At 42.9% G+C, this 18387-nt stretch overlaps 1 protein-coding gene across 2 annotated transcripts; it reads right to left on the reverse strand.

Annotated features, from left to right (window-relative positions):
* Positions 1–5250: 5250 nt before the first annotated feature.
* RBM24 (RNA binding motif protein 24) lies at positions 5251–16274 on the reverse strand. 2 transcript variants are annotated; one of them, XM_037380678.1, is made up of 5 exons: positions 15682–16274; positions 14916–15039; positions 13782–13836; positions 7170–7364; positions 5773–6544 (listed from the first exon to the last, which is right to left on the reverse strand). In XM_037380678.1, the coding sequence occupies exons 1-5, from the start codon at positions 15847–15849 to the stop codon at positions 6523–6525; spliced, it is 564 nt and encodes a 187-aa protein (XP_037236575.1). In that variant the 5' UTR covers positions 15850–16274; the 3' UTR covers positions 5773–6522. The 2 variants fall into 2 exon arrangements, with proteins under 2 accessions (XP_037236574.1, XP_037236575.1); XM_037380677.1 differs by having other exon boundaries at positions 5251–7364.
* Positions 16275–18387: the final 2113 nt, after the last annotated feature.

Here is an 18387-nt window from a genome sequence, read left to right on the forward strand (position 1 = left end):
GAATTTTGTTTTAAACTTCAGCTTATTTTTTTAGCTTATTTTTTTCATCACTACAAATCCAGACACACACACACAAAAAAAAGTAGAAAATTTTCACAGGATGGCAAAATCCCTTATCTCCAGTTCTGGCTAAAAACATTCTGTTTTTCAAGTGTATGGTAAAGATTGGTTCATGTCCTTTGGAAGTGCAGTGACAAAACTCCTTTAACAGCTGAATGACAGATGATGGATTTGAGCAACCGGGTCTCGTGGAAGGTGTCCCTGCCCATGGCAGGCCATTGGAACTGGATGATCTTTAAGGTCCTTTCCAACCCAAACCAGTCTATGATTCTATGATTCACTGAGCTTTGCTTATGATCTGCCTCTGTCACTTTTGGTATTTTGACATCTTTTGCTCTGGTTTAAATGGAACTGGCAAATTCAGAAGAAGGTGAGCTATGGATAGGAAGAACTTTTTTGTAAAGATTTTTCCAGATTTCGTAAAGTTTGAGATGAAAGACTGTGGGGTTTTTCTTAATTCTTAATTCTTCTTAAAAAAAACCAAACAACTGAAACATTTTGCTCAGTTTAAGTCTTAAGTAGGAAGTGAGTGGGCACCTGCAAAAGTCCTTGCTCTGTGTAGAGATGGGGAGCACATCACCCACAATAGCCACATCTGGAGAGGGGAGAAGCAGCAGCAGGCACAGTGAAGTGTGGTCCAAAGGTTAACACAAAGGTACTGAGCTAAAGATTATATCTATCTCAGAGACCTCTCACCAATTAATTTGAATAGCATTTTTTGACTTTCAGATGCTTGGTGGTGAAACAGACTTTGGTGGGTTCCTCCCTACTGCCAGACTGTTTAGGTCAAAAATAATCATAGTGTAAGCTAGCCCAAATTCATGGCTCATCTCAACACATGGAACTGGGAAACATTTGAGACCTAATTTTCTTTATGTTGAGAAAAGCTGGTAATTGTTCTGTGTTCTATGTGCACATCCGCATATTTGAACACAATCATAGTTGTAGTTTTATCCTTATTCTTTGACACTATGTCGAACTTATTTTTTCCCATCATTTTAGACTGGGCTTTGGAGGTAAAAAAAGAATCCGCAAACAAACCCCAAACCCATTCATTGGTCATAGTAAGCATTTTGTAAACTCACACATAACCATGCTATTTTCAAAGTCCTTAAAAATCTTTAGTTGCTGCTACTGTCAGGTTATTTTTTTGGTTTTGCTAAATGGAGTGTATAACAATCTGATGATTATGTTCCTTGGGATCCTTATGCCCAATAATATGGTGGCATGAAAGTAGTAAACTAGCTTAAAAGAGCATTTCCCTGTTGTTTTCAGGGATAGACAAAGAACAGCTGGATATAAACTTCTAGCAAGTGTCTTGTAAGACAGTCTTGCTAGCCAATAGGCTATATTATGTGGTAATAGTAAAATCAGTGTAAGGCTAACTGGTTTTCCTTTTCTTGCATTATCCCATTCCTCCCATTCTTCTTACTGTATCCCAACCACAGTAGTGTGTATTTTGGTGGTAAGTACAAGGCCAAATTCCATCATAATCCTCAGTTTTTACTTGCTCATAAATTTTTCATAAAAAATTTCCCAAGGGCCTGAAATTTTTACAGTTAGACTTTGCCCAGAGCCTGTTTTATTGCTAGTTTGAGGAAGTATAACCTAATAGTTTGAAGTGCAAGCACACAGAAAAACACAAAAGTTACATACTTTGCAATCTGAATACTTGCTTACATGTTTATTTCTACCAAAACCCTGGAAAATAAATTGAAATTGAACTGAAGACAACTAAGATCTTGTGTGCAGGTTCGTTAGAACTGAAACATAGGTTCAGAATAGAATGCTTTTCCTCACAAAGTTTTGAGCACATCTAGTTGAAATGGCTCAGCATCTGATGAACAAGACGAAGAGGTGCTTTTGATGGTTGCTTCATTATTTTAATCCTAATACAGTCCTTTCATCTTGTGCAGATTTTGGCTGGGATAGAGTTAATATGTTTGAAAAATCCAATAAAAATTAGATAAAATGCACTCCAGTAATGCCAAGGTATGTTCACTAGTTAATAGGAAAATACAACTATTACGGAAAAATGACAACTCTAGCAGCCAGGTCATCAATGTAACCTTTGAATGTGTTACACCTTTTTTAATCTACACATTCCTCAGCAATGGTTCCTAGTTTCAGCGCCTCCCTCCTCCCCTTCCCTCTGCAAGGAACTCAGCACTGGTCACTTTTCAGTGTAAAAGAAATCGTATTGTGTGCAATTTCTTGCTGCTTACATATATGCTGTCTCTCAAGTAAAATGCTAACACTTTTGCTGAGTATTCACATATTTCAGAATTAAGTACTGCTATTTCTTAGTTATTTTAATTTGGTCCTGATAATATGAACTATTGGCGTTTCAAGTATGTGAGATGTTGCTGAGGTGTATTTTATGTACAAATGTCCGTTCAGCTGCTCATTTAGCAGAACCAAGAGTTAGTGTTCGTGTTGTATGCCCACAGCTAGGTTTGCTAGTGGAACTTGCACATTTACATTTTTTGCTGAGGTTATTCAATCTGTCAAGTTATAGAGCTAGCATGCAATTGACCTTTTGTAAACTGAATCATAAACTTTTATTGTGTTCCTGTATGTTACTACAACACACTCCCCCTCCAGGGCAGCAAGCATTCCCCTTCACGCCTGACCCTGGGGTGCCTGTCACCTTCAGATGGAGGCAGGAAAAGGTCTGTGTGTAGGGGTGTACGTAAGTACAGGGGTGTATGTAAGTAGAGCAAAGATGCTTTCTTCACCCTGTATCAAATAATACTTAAGAGCCATCAGTGTCCTCTGTCTTCCACTCAGAGGGATTTTTGATTTGAATTCCTACTTGATACTATGTCTTGTAGGCAGACACTCTCTGCGGAAAACCAGGGTGGGGAAATGGGAGAAGAGAGTAGAAAATGGCATTTATTCAGTGTTTCCTACTCAGCTCCCTGCTGCGTGTTTACATGCTGCTTAGAAGAAAGAACACTATGTTGCACTCTGCAAAGTCACAGATCTTAAGGCCAGCTTGCAAAAGGCAGCTCAGCAACTCTTCTCAGCAGCCAGACTATAAGCGCTTGTTAAAAACAGAACATGACAGCATCAGCCCAGGATGTTCATGGGTGTACCAGTTCTGGACAACTGTCTCATAATCCTCCGTGGTGAAAAAGTCTGACCCCAAGACCAGAAAAAGTCTTTTCTATCACTTCAGTTTTGCTTCTGCTGTCTTCTGCAGATGAAAACCACCACTTTTGTGAATGAAAGGATAGCTCAAATTCTGCAGTCAAGCCTGTGCTTCTACTGAAGTCACTGTAAGAGTGACAGCTGCAGTAAAGATTTTTAATATGAAGAGTATATGAACACCCCCACCCCCACCACCCCACCCCATTCCTCAAAGAACTGGCCAAGACTGTCATGCATTTCACACAGGCTTCTTCTAGGCATCAGGTAGCAACGGCTTTTGGTCATTAGTGGCTTGGACTGATACTGAAATGCTGAATATTCCTGAAGATTACAAATCCATCGTCAGCTGGATCTGAGCAGCTACTTCAATGCTTCCCAGTTAAAGTACTATATGCAAAAAGGTGCCCTGGCCTTTAGGTTTTTAATAACAATGCTTTGTACTTCCAGGAAGGGTTCAAGGACAAAAGAAACTGCCAGGTGTGGAAGGGTATTGATTCACGGACATCCTGAGGAATCTCAATCCACCTAAGTCCATGTGGCCAGGTGGGCTGCACTCAGGGGTGCTAAGAGTGAGGCTGCTCACTATTATCTCTGAAAGATCATGGAGACTGGAGAGGTCTTCCGTGACCGCAGAAAGGCAGATGATGCACCCATCTTCAGAAAGGAGAAGGACGATCTAGGGAAGTACAGAACAATCATGGAGCGAGCAATTTTGGAAGTAATTTCTGTGCACGTGAAGGAGAAGATGATTTGGAGTAGCATGGATTTACAAGGGTAAATCACGCCAGACCAACCTAAGTGCCTCCTGTGTTGAGTTCATCTGTCACTAAGGGGAAAGCAAAGAGTATCTACCATGAGTTTAGCACAGCTTTCTATGTAGTCTCCCATGAAATCCTTGTATCCAATTTCAGATGGTCCAATCTAGATAGGTAAAAAACTGACCAGGTCATTGGTCAAAAGGGTTCATGCTCTGTCTGGAGGTGGGTTACAGTGGAGCTCCTCAGAGGTCTGTCCTGTCTGATGCCTTTATCAGTGACCTGGAGGAAAGAACAGGCCGCAGTACTATCAGGTCTGTGGACCGATGGAGGGTGCGGTTGATATACTTGAGATCAGGCCTGCCCCTTGGAGGGATTTACACTTGCTGGAGGACTAGGCGGACAGGTACCTCATGAAACTCAGTGAGGACAAACAGAGAGTCCTTTCTCTTTGATGCACTAACCCCCTGCATACCCCAGGGCATGAGTGGCTTGGTAGCAGCTCTACTGAAAAGGACACGGGAGGCTTGGGGCAGGCTGAGCAGATGTCAGTGGTGAACTCTGGCAGCAGAAGTACATCAACGGGAGCACAGATGGCAGCTCAAGGGAATTGTTGATTCCCTTTTACTTAGCGCTCATTAGACCATAGCTGGCACAGCGGGTCCAGTCTTGAGTCTTCCAGTACATGAAAGCTGTTGATGAACTTGAGTGGCTCCACTGGAGTCATCCAGCAGGATGGCTGGAGGCTGAAGCATGAGCCTTGTGAGGAGAGGCTGAGGCGTCAGGGTTTGCTCAGCCTATGGAAGGGAACAGCAACTTCCCAGCGCCTGAGAGGAGGATACTGAGAAGACAGGGCTGGGCTCTCTGCCAAAGAATGAAAGATGAAGGCTATAATTGAACAGGGGAGGCTTTGGCTAAATAGAAGGGGAAAAAACCGCCACCACTATGGGGATAATTAGGCCGTGGAATAGATTACCCAGGGGGGTTGTACAGTCTTCACATGAAGGATTTTAAGAACTGACTGGACAAAACCATAAGTAACCTGGGACCTCCCAAAGTCCCTTCCGCTGAATGATTTTATGATAACTCTCAGGAGGGATCTTTTCCATCTTCTCTGTAGAATTTCTTCTGTGTAATATAGTTCATGTACGTATGTATGTAAAGCCAGTGCATATGCTGCTATTCACCCCACAGACCAAGGAAAATTATATAAAAGGCTGCCCCCCTAGTTTTAACTAAACAAGATTTGAGACTATTTGAGCAAGAACATCACTAGACGGGATGCTACAACATTTTTTTAATTGTTTTAATACAAGTGAATAGATTAAGAGATCTGAAACGTTGTAAAGCAATATACATACCGAATAAATAATATGCACAGGAGAGTCATGTCTACATTATAACACTGGCTAGTATTCAGAATACTTAAAATAGATCCAGTGACATTGGATAAAGTCCATAAAAATGCTATCCTGTCTTCCCTTGTATGAAATTGTTCAAGTATAAAAAAATCCAATACAGTGTAAAATATTAAATTCCATTTCTGTCAAGAGTAAAAATTGCAAGTATTGTAGTTTCACAGGACAATGTAAAGCAGCATTTTCTAGCAAAGGGAAAAATAGTCAGTCTACATACAGATGAGTGAGAAAACGGCACTAATGTATTTGAGAGGTCTACATGAAAAAGTAGTAGAGGGAAAAGAATGAACTAGCAATGTTTTATGTAAAAACCTAAAAAAATGTTAATTTAAGAGTACCCTCATACAGTGCACATACTGAATTTAAATAAATCCAAGTCAACATCCTTAGTTAATTAGGTTAATATTTAATATGCTACATCTAAGCCTACTAAATAATTTATGCCATGAGATGAATACATAATTTTACAGTGTCACATCTAAAGTCGCTTTCTTTAGAGCGCAGCATAGTAAAACTTTCAAAATAAATATTTCTTTTTAAATAGCATAACAATTAAGGCACAGTATAAATCACATACCATTAACCCTTCAAGAACTGCAGTCTTGGTAACAAAAGTCGCCTTGTGTACTGTATGTTTGCTAATAAATATTTTAAATATAATCCTGAAATAGATATTAAAATTGTACAAATGGTTTCAGAAAAGAAAATTCCCTTAAAACAGTTCTTAAAGGTTTTAATTCATTAAGCTTCTTCCTGCCTTTATTCACAAGTTACGAATAGATGCAATAAATAGAAAGAGAAGGCTGTCGTAGTAAAGGGCTGATCCTATTTTAGAATCAGAATAGCTGACACCAGCAGTTAAAGTTTCCCAAAAGTGAAACGGGATGGGGCGAGGGATTAGGATGTGACAAGCTCATCACATGAGCACAAGTGATGTGTTCTGTCCAGAACTGTCTGTGTTATTGATTGTCTCTACAGCTGTTGCACCCCTTACTTCCACATCACTTGCTCCATAGTTCCACTCATCCAGAGGACAGAGAAGAAAATAACTTTGGTGCCTGTCCGCCATCTTACTAGCCGGCCATCTTCCTTGGGTTGTTCGATGCCCATTAGTGAGACAGTGAGAAGGTACTATCTCATGAAGACAACTTCTGAAAGCTAGAAAGGACAATCAGTGCTTTAAGCTTGTATCCTCTTAAAATGGATAAAGATTACATATTGCTGACTCAGTTTTTTTTCCCTGGTTCAAACTTTTCAAATATCATTTTCTTACTTATAAAAGGCAGTTTTGCTTCCCTGATGCTGTAAAAAGTACACCTTTGCTTTTTTTGGTTCTTGTTTGTTTCTTTGAGAACATGAAGTCCCATTGCTACTCCTGCCACTCTTTCATGACAGCACAGTATTTTTTTCCCCCATTTTCTTCTGGCTCAATACTTGAAAGTAGACATGCCGCACTACCCCTCCCCTCTAACAACATGATTTGGATGCATACTGTATGAAGACAATGGAATAAAAATCTTTAGTTTCGCAATAGCATCGCTTTCCTTAAAGCTCCTTAGTTAATATCACTTGTCTCTGATTAACTACTTATACTGGAAGGCTGAAAAGAGGAAGAGAAAGAGCGAGCTTCCTTCAGGAGTCCATCTGCTATTGCATACGGTCTGTCTGCAGCTGTTGGGGCTGGTACTGGCCAAAAGCCGCAGCGGCCGCAGCAGCCGTCCCAGGCGCTGCGGCGGTGATGGGCTGCTGCACCGCGTAGCCGTAGCCCCCCGCTGCCACGTACCCGGCAGCGGCAGCCGGCGAGGCCGCGTACGGGTACTGCTCATAGGCGGCCGCAGCAGCGGAGTACTGTGCGTACGCGGCTCCGGTGTAATCGATGTAGGGCGTAGTGGAAGCAGCGGCGGCTGCAGGCTGAACGTGGGGAATTACCACTCCGGGCTGCACAAAAGCCTGTGGATAGACATAGTGAGCAGGTATCCTGTTGAAAGATGGGAGAGGGAGTTAGAGTTGGTACGCGAGTCAGCGCCTAAGCGTCATATCCATACTCCGAACTAAAACAAACTCAATTTAGTTGTTGTTATGTGCATAGGGTTGCCACAATAACTAGACTCAATGGACCAATTATCAGTTCACTGGCCCGAGGAGATGCATCGCTCCAAAGCACAGCATTACAGCTGAGTTAAATAGAAGTGTTTAATGTTGCTTGAGGATATTATGTTTAATGCTATTAAAATCTTTAGCAGGACCAGGATTACTGGTGTCAGTTTTAAGACAACTCTAAAGGAGTAAGCTTAATTATTCCATCTGGAAAACCGTGGTATTTGGTTTTCAAATCACCTGTAAGTCATTTTTATTACCTTGCTTCTCACTTAACTACTCGACTCTTAGTAAAATTATTTCCTGTAATGCTTTTATTATTAGTAACTGAGCAGTTTGACAGCATCACTATAATGAGTTTGACAATAGCCAGTAAGGCAACAAAATGCTTGAACCCTGACTTTATGTAAAGTCTTCTCAGGGAGCGGGGCTGCGGGGAAGAGTGTATTGTGGCAACCCTACTTAAGTTGCTATGCAGACTCAGCACACATTAATTTCTCTGCAACCTCAGTCACCCTTATTAAAAATAAGAAAAAAAAAAACCAACACAGGCGACAAAGGAGTTTAAATAAAGTTCACAAGTGTGGTAAACACAGCAAGAATCACACTTTCCAAACGAACGATAGTGCAGCTCACTCCGTCACAAGAGGCCATTGAGGGGAAGCTACATAGATGCTATTAAAATCCATAACAGTGACTCCTAAGTACATGTGCATCACACTTTTATAAAAGTTTGTAAGGACACAAGGGTCAAACCTGTTTGATTATCAGGCCACTGATGTCCTGCTTTGTGCCAGCTTGTTTATTTCTATGCAAGACATACAGCATAGAGTTTTTTGGGAGGTGGGCATAGGATTAAGTCTAAATAGATCTGGTGCTTAACAAAAGCAAAAAATCAAATTTACAGCTTAAGAAATAACCATTCTGAACAGATCAGTACACACTTTCCCATCTTCTCCAAGTCACAAAACTTGCTTCCTTACTCAGCCCTTCAGTTTTGAAAATTGGTCATATCGTTGTCTTAGAACACAAGTATACATACAAGTTAATCTCATAGCTGTATTTTATCATATACTATGATTTTTTAAAATTAATCTACTCAATATAATTCTCATTTTACATTCATAACCCTGTCTGGCATCTGGATTTCCACAGAAAATTCCTTCATATATGCAACTCCTTTCCAGTCAGTGAATCTTTATAAATCCATGAAAAACTGCTTGTGCAGATTTACTACTATTTCACACTGAACTTTACCTTTACAGACAACTCTGAAGACTGCACCAACCTTTTAGCACACTGTAAGCCACAGATGCAAATTGCAACGGTAAAAACTGTCCTCTTTTCTCCAAATTCAAGGTTTAATGGAAAGGGGCTTTTTTTTGTTTGTTTCATTTTTCATTTAACTTCAAGATTTACTTAAGTGGTCAACAAAGAAACATTTCAATCAGAAGGGACATAGTCAACTAGATTAATAGCAAAACAGTTTAAAATAAGCGATTGTCAGGCTTTAGAACAGCCTAGTTTTCTTTTTAAGAAAAAAAGAGCTCAGTTGATTGAATAGGAATATTAGCAGAGAGAAATGTTCAGTTGCCGTGTTTAAGACATGAACACCACAATCATAAAAACCCAACATGTCAATGAAATTAATTTCCTATTATGTGAAGGGAGAAATGGAGAGGGGGAGGAAAAAAAAAAGAAGAGTGACAAATAGGGATTGGGAAGGGAAAGAAAACATAAAACAAAACCATAAGTTGGGTTTTTAACACTCACCTAATTTATGAAGTGATTAGCCAGAACTGCATTTGAAGCATACTTAAGCTGGCTCTGTGCATTTAAATATACATCATTACCTGAGCTCTCCATACAGAGTGGATGAGCATAAACAAGCATTTTGTATTGGTCACCAATCAAATACAATCCTAATAAATATAACACCACGTTTTTAAAGTATTAAGGAAAGAGGTATAAATCCAAATTTGAAGTCACCGACAGCCTCTTCTGCATCATTAAGAGTCTATTTAACACCACATCAGAGGAATCTTTACATACAGCGTTTATGAAAGAAAGTAATTCTAACAGAAGAGACGCTAAGCAAGCTTGTCTAGCTGCTTGTGTTGACTTGAACTGACGTTACTAAGATTTTTTAGAAGACATTAGGACACTCGGCCGTATCCTTGAACAAGACAGAAAGATACATGTGCTCCCACTTAAAACGTGTGACTTGTTTTATTTAAGCCAAGAAACTAACAGGTGGTGAAGTTACGAAACATTATCTGTTTGCCACATCTTATCCTACAATAAACATAAACCCTGTGCAGGCTCCTCACCACCATGCCATTTCACACATGATGATTGACAGCATAAGCTGCAGTAGGGCTATTTTTGATCATCTGTCATGCTACAACTGTTTTGAGTCGAGTAAAATGGCTTTATATGGCCAAAGTAAACGTCTACCTACTGCAGAGGCCAGCACATGTAGATCTCAGCCATTCAGAACCCAACTGCTTTTAATGTTCTGCCAGGTCAAAAGCTGAGAAAGCAATTCCCAGTTACGCTGGATATCCTGAGTATCCTTAACTTTAAATAAAAGCTGCTGCTTTACTTCCGAGAGTAAGAGTGTGAGAATTATACATGGTTTAAGCTTTCTTTCCTGGCAGTAGTTTGTATTTTGGAATGCATGTTTACTGTTTTATGCTTTTGCAATAAAAGGGAAGCGACGTTTAACTTTAGCAGCAACTGCAGCTTGGGGATATTCAAAACCGAATGACATAACACCCCTGCCATGTGCCTTAAGACCTTCATCGTTGTTACAGAAGAATTCTACGAACAGAATTGTTTAAGTAAGACCTCAAAAATAATCCTATAAGCAATAATAAAGTGAAAGCTAATTGTTTCAAAGGAAAGAAAGGACTTTCTAGACTAATGCAGAGAGCTGTGGCATATAGAAATACAGCACTAGTAGCACATCATTGACCCTCAACATTAAATTATTGAGAAAGTAGATAGCCAACTTTGAACTAAATGTTTTGCTTTGGCCCTTGCATGGCATAATCTGGGTTTGTAAGCATAATTAAAGAGTAGATTTCCTTATAGCAGAAACAGGTTATGTAAACATCAAGATGTACAAGACCCTTAACATGCTTCCTTTTAAATTGGTATCTGATGCTGTTAAAAGGACATTTAGCATTCTGCAGGTTAATTTCTGACTGTTCTGGCTTCTTTTCCTCTTTCCAGATTATCCATAGTCTAGTATTATACAGGTCTTTTGATCATAAACTCAAGAGAGGGCTTTTCCTTCTCTCTGAAAAACAGCAGAATTCCCTAACCCTTGGAAGATACTACCTGCTTGGTTATTATCAGCTAACCATTTGATAATGAACTTACTAGCTTTGGATTTAACTCTGGTCTTACTAAAAAGAAGAATGGGACTGTTCCCACCTTGATCAAGGTGCAAGTTCTAGACAGAAAATAAATAGGCAAAAAAAACCTTTCCAACAGAACAAGTCATGTCCTACACCAATACCTCTGTATAACCCCATATTTTCCCACCTATATTAAAGTAAAACTTATATAAGCAAAATGAGAAAAGCTATTTTAGGAGGCAAAGTCATCTTCCCTCTCCAAAAATTCCTACTGAATTCAAAGATATTTTTTTAATAAACAATCCTGACAATAGAGCTGTATAGATAACCAGTCCTGTGATCAAAAGCTTTCTACAAACACACCAACAGTAAGATAGATGCTGAATGTAAAGAGCAGGGAGAAATGTTATTTGGTGGATGAATTGATCTCTGCAGCACTGAATAAAGAAAAATGCCCAGCATTTTAAATGCTTCATGCATTGAAGCTAATCTAGTTTCTGGCTCCCTCCACCACAATAATGTTGTACTTAATTCAGAATATTGTACTTCTGCATCTTCTCAGTAAAAGTAATGTAACATAATCCAATTATTTTCAGTTTCTTGTTTGATACATGGGGAACCCTATCAAAACACTACTGCCCATAACAGAATATGGCAGCACCTCACTAATTAGCACTCCAGTAGGAAAAAAAAACCCCACCATCAACCCCAACATTAAATATTTGGAGCTTTTGTGTATGGATTAGCTGAGTATTGGTAGTGAATCACCGCTATGACCCACTTTACACAGCATATTAGTAAAGTGTACTTTTCAAAAGCCCAACTGCACAGGAGGAAGAAAGGCTTCAAGGTGATCATGTATTTCAGTACAATCCATGTAACGCTCTCCAAGAGTGAACTCTTCCATAAAAGTAGATTCATGTAAGCACTGAAACAACCCCTATTACTGTCAAGGAATATAGTGAGTGAAGATGCTCGTTCATCCTAGTGAATGCTGTTCTTCTTAATCTGAACTACATTCTTTAGAAAAGGTCCAGGTCACCGGAAATTTTGAGGAGGATGTAGGATTAGTTATCTCCTTGGTTTGCACATAGTAAAAGAAAGACAAAAGCCAAGGATTTAAAATGACCAATTTCATATATACATGACCCTGCAACCACCATTCCTTTTCTTCAGATTTATGTACATTGCATTAGAAATAAAACCCTATTCAGCCTGCTGAAGAATTTCCCTGACCTAAACAGTATATACATGATCTATTGTTGGCTCTGGGTAAGGAAAGCAAGAAAGAGCCCTACATTTGTACAGTCCTTTAAGCAAGTGATTGCCACAGGTTCTCCTTTTCTGTTGGGCTCAGCAAATAACTCAGTCTTTCCACGGCTGATCCTTGTGCAATCCACTGGTTCCTCTTTGCAGTAAGTGCTTTAACAGGTCTGGAGACAACAGGCTCCGCTTCCTGCCCACCTTAGCACAGGCATCCTCAACTTTTCACTGCATAGACACTGTCATCTCCTCACACTTCAGGGTAGTTGAACAAAATACAGTAGAGGAAAATCATAAGAAGGTAAAAAAAGAAAAAAAGAAGACGACACAAAGTTTTCCACAACCTCCCCATGTGTCTCAGAAGAATCAACACTCTCTTTTAAAAGCATGTGAAGTTTCTAGGAAAACCTTCCTACAGTTTTGAGGACAGGAACTGTTTCCTACCGTTTGGACATATCAAACTACTGAGAAGCTATCGTTGCTGAACAACAGATGTGTACAATATTCTAAAGCTATTCTAGCCAAATAAACAAAATAAATTTGTGACGCATTTTTCCTACTTCATTGTTAGCTTACTCATTAATTAGCAAAATGCATTATTTTGCAATGAGTGTCTCAGTCAGTGTGCATTAGTGAAGTGACACTGTATGGAAAGTTTAAAGCAGACTTCACCTCCTAATTATACGCCAATAAGAAGCAAGAGTTAGGTATACTCAAGTAAAGGAGAAATGTGCTATAGATTAAAGAAAAAAAATCTCAAATTAGAAAGCCCAAATGGACGCACATTGTTAATAAGGAGCTCCACACCCCTCCCAAGAACAAAATCCGCACCCCCTCCCAAATTATGAACATGCAAGCAATACGTTGATTTACTTAAAAATCAAGAAATCACACAATTTAGCACTCACTACAAAATATGGTTAAAAAAGTCACAGGCTACAGCTTGAAAGCAAGGAAAAAAAAAAAGGCCCTTTGCTCCCCATGGCAAAGTCACTCCTCAACAACAAAAACAAAATTAAAAAGACCCCCCCCAAAAAACTTTCACTACAGCTCTTTCAATTAAATAAAAGCACACAGTTTAGCTATCAACACCACTTCATTACTGTAATAAATAAATAAATGAAAAAAGCACACGGAGGTCTATTGACTATATGAAAAAAAAACATACATGCATCGTTAATCACCATTTTAGCTTGTTTGTGTTTGAGTCTACTGGTTACAGAGTTTAATTCCAAACAGAACTATTCCACCTCTTATCATCATATCCTTCTGATCAGTTATCTTAACTGTAAACGATCCCTGTCAGATTAGAAAGAGATAAATAACATTGAGTCAAGCTGAAAAAAAAAAAGAGAAATGGGGCACAGCAATCTTGCATCAAGTCATACCTCCTTGTTTTATCATAGGGTCATATGGGACTGGACTGCTTAGGTGGAAGGGACACGTCCCACACAACTTGACTCAGCTGCAGCATTTAGAACATGACCGTCAAGGTGAGCACGTTTACGGGTATGCATTTATAAGTCTGAGGAGTTCAGCATTGCTGGTCAGTTTTAAGGATGCTACTGCAAGAGGCCTTCAAGGATCATACTTTTTCTTTCCTTTTTTTTTTTTTTTTAAAAAAAAAAGATCTTTCCTCCCCTGTTTGAGGTCCCACTGAACAGACTTACCCAAAAGGCCTCTGTATGAGAGCTGGATGAAGCTGCTGGACACCAAAGGCAAAACCTACCAACAAAAACACATCACATTCTCTGTATGGGTGTTCTTTTGGCCACTTATTTATGCTATATATACACACGCACACAAAGAGTAACAGCCTTCACTAACAACCTCCAGTGATGATGCCTGAAAGGCTGTAGAACCAAAAATCAGAAAGCAAAATGTATCAATCCACACACACAAGTGCATACAGAACTTAAACCAGTAACGTGCATACTTTCCTAGAGATGTTTAGAAGAACATTTTCTAAACAATGAGCACAAAGTTCTCACACTTCATGTCATGTTCCACTCTCGTCCCTAACTTTAGCATCTGAAGGATTACATGGTACTTTCTACTCATCAGTGCATTTGCATACTTTCTACAGAGTTTAATATGAGCCACCTCTACTCATGAGGACTTAGCGTGGGGGCCAAATCCTCACTTTGTTTCTGTTCGTCAAGCGCCCAAGCATAAACCCCTCCTTTTCTTGATGGGCATTTAATTACTCAGACAGGTGTTCCTGAGGCGAAGCCCACGGGAATTCAGAGCAGCCTCCTTCAGAGCACAACCGTGTACACACTGCGCTTCTGTCGCTCTTGCTGCAAAGCGGCAGTTGGGGATGCGGCTGGGAGATCAGTTTGGCTCAGATGTGGTCTTAGGAAGAGCCATTTCATTTTAAAGTCTGCGTAATAGCTCCCATCTGCTTGAGGAGTTTGCATTGGGATATCGTTTGTATTAATAAGACTGCACACATTGGAAGCGATTCATTCCTAGGCCAATCTTTCCCTGCAACGCTACTGTAAATGGTCAGCGCCACCACATTCCCGGCAGTGGGAATAACCAGTGAAGTGTTGGAGCTGTGCAAGTCTTCCTGGGGAGCTGCAGAAATCTTATCTCTGATCGCTTTTGGGTTTTAAGTGAGGCACATGTACAGAATAGCCGGGCAGTTGCTACACGCTGCATTTAAAAATCACACCCAAGCACAGGCGGGCAGTGAGCATACTTCAGGAATGCACAGGGCAGCGCTGCCATTTCGAAAAGTTGTACTCTTTGCAGAAACCTGAGGTACAGAGAGAAAAAGCCATCCAGGGCCGCATCCTCACCTGGCTGCATTATCCGCGGCTTGGCGCCCAGGTAGGCCAGGTTCACGTTGGCTTTCCTGCCATCGATGATGGGGTTGGGGTCTTTACAAGCCCTTTCCGCGGCAGCTCTGTCAGCCATGGTGACCTTAACGGGGCGATGCTGCGCGTTAGATCCCTTCCCGTGGGCAGGGAGCGAAGCCTCTCGCCCCCGGCAGCCACCCAGCGGCGTGTGGCCCGGCCCGCCCCGCCGAGGAGCCGGCACCGGGGGCCGGGGCAGGGCGGGGGGCGCGGGCCGGGCTCCGCCGCCGCTGATAACCGCCGGCGCGGCCCTATCGGGGCGCAACAGGCGCGCTGGCAGCGCTGCGCGGACTGAGGCCATCCCCCCCCTCTCCTTTTTCAGTACCCCCCCGCCTCTGCCAACTGCCCAGCGGGGAGAGCGAAAGGGAAAGGAAAAAAAAAAAAAAGGAGGGAGGGGAAGGAGGGGAAAAAAAGGAGGAATGAATAAAAAAGGAGGAATGAATAAAAAAGGAGGAATAAAAAAAAGGAGGAATAAAAAAAAGGAGGAATAAAAAAAAGGAGGAATAAAAAAAAGAGGAATAAAAAAAAAAGGAGGAATAATGAAAAAAGGAGAAATAATAAAAAAAGGAGGAATATTAATAAAAAAAAAAACCGCCCCCACAAGCCGCCCCCCAGCCCGGGCTGCCTGGCTCCTTCCAGCGGCCCCCGCAGAAGTTTCCCCGCGACGCCGTCGCCCACCTGCCCCGGCCCGGCCGCCCCCGCCACTTACAAAGCCGTATCCCCGGGACTTGCCCGTCTGCCGGTCGGTGATGACCACCGCCTCCTCGATGTCCCCGAAGACCTCGAAGTACTTGCGCAGGCTGGAGTCGGTGGTGTGGTAGGGCAGCCCCCCGACGAAGATCTTGGTATACGTGGTGTCCTTCTGCGTCGTGTGCATCTTCCGCCCGGCCCTGCGCGCCGCGCCGCGCTCTGCACCCACGCGTGGCCGCCGGGGCGTGCGGGTCCTGGGCGGCGAGACCCGCTCCCAGGGTCAGCCCCGCTCCTTCCTCCTTCCTTAGTAGTACTATTATTATTTTTTCCTTCTCTCTGCCCCCCACCCCCGTTTCCCCCCCGCCACCCAGTTACAATGCAATTCCCTTTTGCCTCGGCAAACCCGGCTTCCTCCTCGTCAAGCGCGGCGCCCCGCAGCCCCCGGCGGCGCGGAGGTCGGTACCGGCGGGAGGGGCGGCCGGGCAGCGGCCAGCCTGGTGGCCGTGGCGCTGGCAACAGCAGCAGCTGCGAGAGGAGCGCAGGGCCTGGGCGCTAACAACTGAGTGGCCTCCCCCCCCCCTAAAAGCCACCGGGTCGGGCACTCTCGGTTCCTCCTCCTCCTCCTCCTCCTCCTCCTCCTCCTGGCAGGGGCGGGGACGGCGGCGGGGCGGACCCCGCGCCCGGCCGCGGCCCAGCCGGGGCTGACACACAGCTGTTGCCAACAGCTGGATGCCCCCCCCGTGCGGCGGGGAGCCGGCCGGCAAAGGGGCCGCTGCTTCACAAGTGCCCCGCGGGGGTCTCGCTGCCCTCCGAGTCAGGTGTGCCCCCGGGTGCAGGGGCTGCGGGGGGCACGGCTGCCCAGCCGGCCGCAGGGCACAGCCGGCTCGCTGGGGGCTGGTGGTCCTCACATGTTGCCACCCCTCCCTGAAGGCTCGTGGTGAAACCCCTGCCACCCTCACCGACCTCTCTCCCCCTGGCTACGCTGCCATTAGTATTGTGGTGGTGGTAGTGGTCGTGATTTTTTTTTTTTACTGGTTTGGACACAGGATGAAAAAACGTGGTAAAGCTGCTTCCCTTGTTTTTCTCTTGCTGCCTCTGCCCTGTGCTAGGACTGGGAAGGAGGCAGAGGAACAAAAAGAAAGGAACGTCTGTCTGACACGGAGAGGCAGAGGGCTGTGGGAGTTGGGGGGAAGGGAGACTCACAGGGAGACAGGAAGGATGGGAGGAAGGTTAAAAGATTGGGGAAAACAGATGTGCACATGTGTATAGACTTCTAAACCATTCCCTTGTGGTCCTAAAGTCTTGGTAAGTACTGGTGTCTCTTGTTCCTCTTTCTCCTACTTCCCCCATCTGCGAGACTTTTTCCTGCAAAGTCCCTTTCTCCCTTAGAAAAAAGAGCAACGCATCAGTTACAGGAGGGACTTTCATGAAGCTCTTCAGTCCCTCCAGTACCAAACCTTAACCATAATGACAACACTTAGCCCTAAACCTAGGCCTTCCTTGCCCCGTGTCTAACCTTGGCCCCATTTGATTTTTTCAGCAGTCATTGTCCCAGTTCTCATGCCCTCTATGATACTAGGCCATGCTGTCACCTTGATCTTTCAGACTTGATCGACCCTACTTGATCCTTCAGGCTCTCCAGATTAAATCATTTGGTTTAATATGTCAGGACAAACTCAGGTTGAAGCCTAGCAACCCTAGCAGGACCCAGACGTAAACGTTGCTTTTTGGCTGAAGCTATGACAAGCCCTTAACCTTAATCCAGTTAGGTCAGCTAACTCTGCCCCAAAATTTCTCCCAGTATTGCTCGTGTTGGTCTGGAACATTGTGTTAAACCTGACACACCAGCTGCTTCTGATCCAGGGCAAATCGTAACCTTAAACTCTGGCCCAGTGACCTGAACTTCAGTGCTAGCCCAGCTAAAGATGTTCAGCGTTCAGTAGAGTACTGCAACACACAAACCGCTTAGGTGTACCTTTAACTTCTCAGCCCTTTGTGGACCTGAAAGATGAACTTCACCTAAAACCAGACATAGCCCATCCCATCCCATTTCCTTTCCCTGGCTGTTCCCAGCCACTTCTGCGTGTCTGTGGCATCTACAAGAATGGTGAATTTTGCTAGTTTTGCAGTCATTACCCAAACTCCTGTATTAAGGCCAGAAAAAAACCCCTTGGCTATCCCAGAACTAATTGTAGGTGTATTTAGGAGTTTGCCTCTTTCAACCCAAGTGGACGATGGATGACTTTGACAGACCCAAACCCAAACCCTAGCCTTTTGGTTCAACAGAAACAACAGGTCTTCCAGGATCCAAAACCAAACTGTAACTTTCCACATCTATGTCTCAACAAAGGACAAACTTCTTGCATTTAGATAGGGCTCACCAGGCAGCCCTTGCTCTAGTCTGAGTCATTCTCATAAATCCAAACGCAACCACAATACCGTCGTTAACTTGAGTTCTAGGATGCATTTCTTAATAAAAAACCCTCACACTTATTTACCTCGTATGTCCCTAATTGCTTATTTTTGCAGCCTTTACAGATTCCTGTAATGAACAAGCCTTTTCTGGTCCTTTTCTCTTAAGGCACAAACCTGATTCCAACCGACTGTAGCCTTAAACTAAGCAAGGAAGCCCCTACAGCAATAGACCTAAATTGTGGTACAGTGCTGCCTTCATGCTACAAGGCCCACAGACCCTATGAAAACTGAAAGTGTATCTTCAGCCCAA

Source organism: Falco rusticolus, chromosome 3, assembly GCF_015220075.1.
Source record: "Falco rusticolus isolate bFalRus1 chromosome 3, bFalRus1.pri, whole genome shotgun sequence".
Lineage (NCBI taxonomy): Eukaryota > Metazoa > Chordata > Aves > Falconiformes > Falconidae > Falco > Falco rusticolus.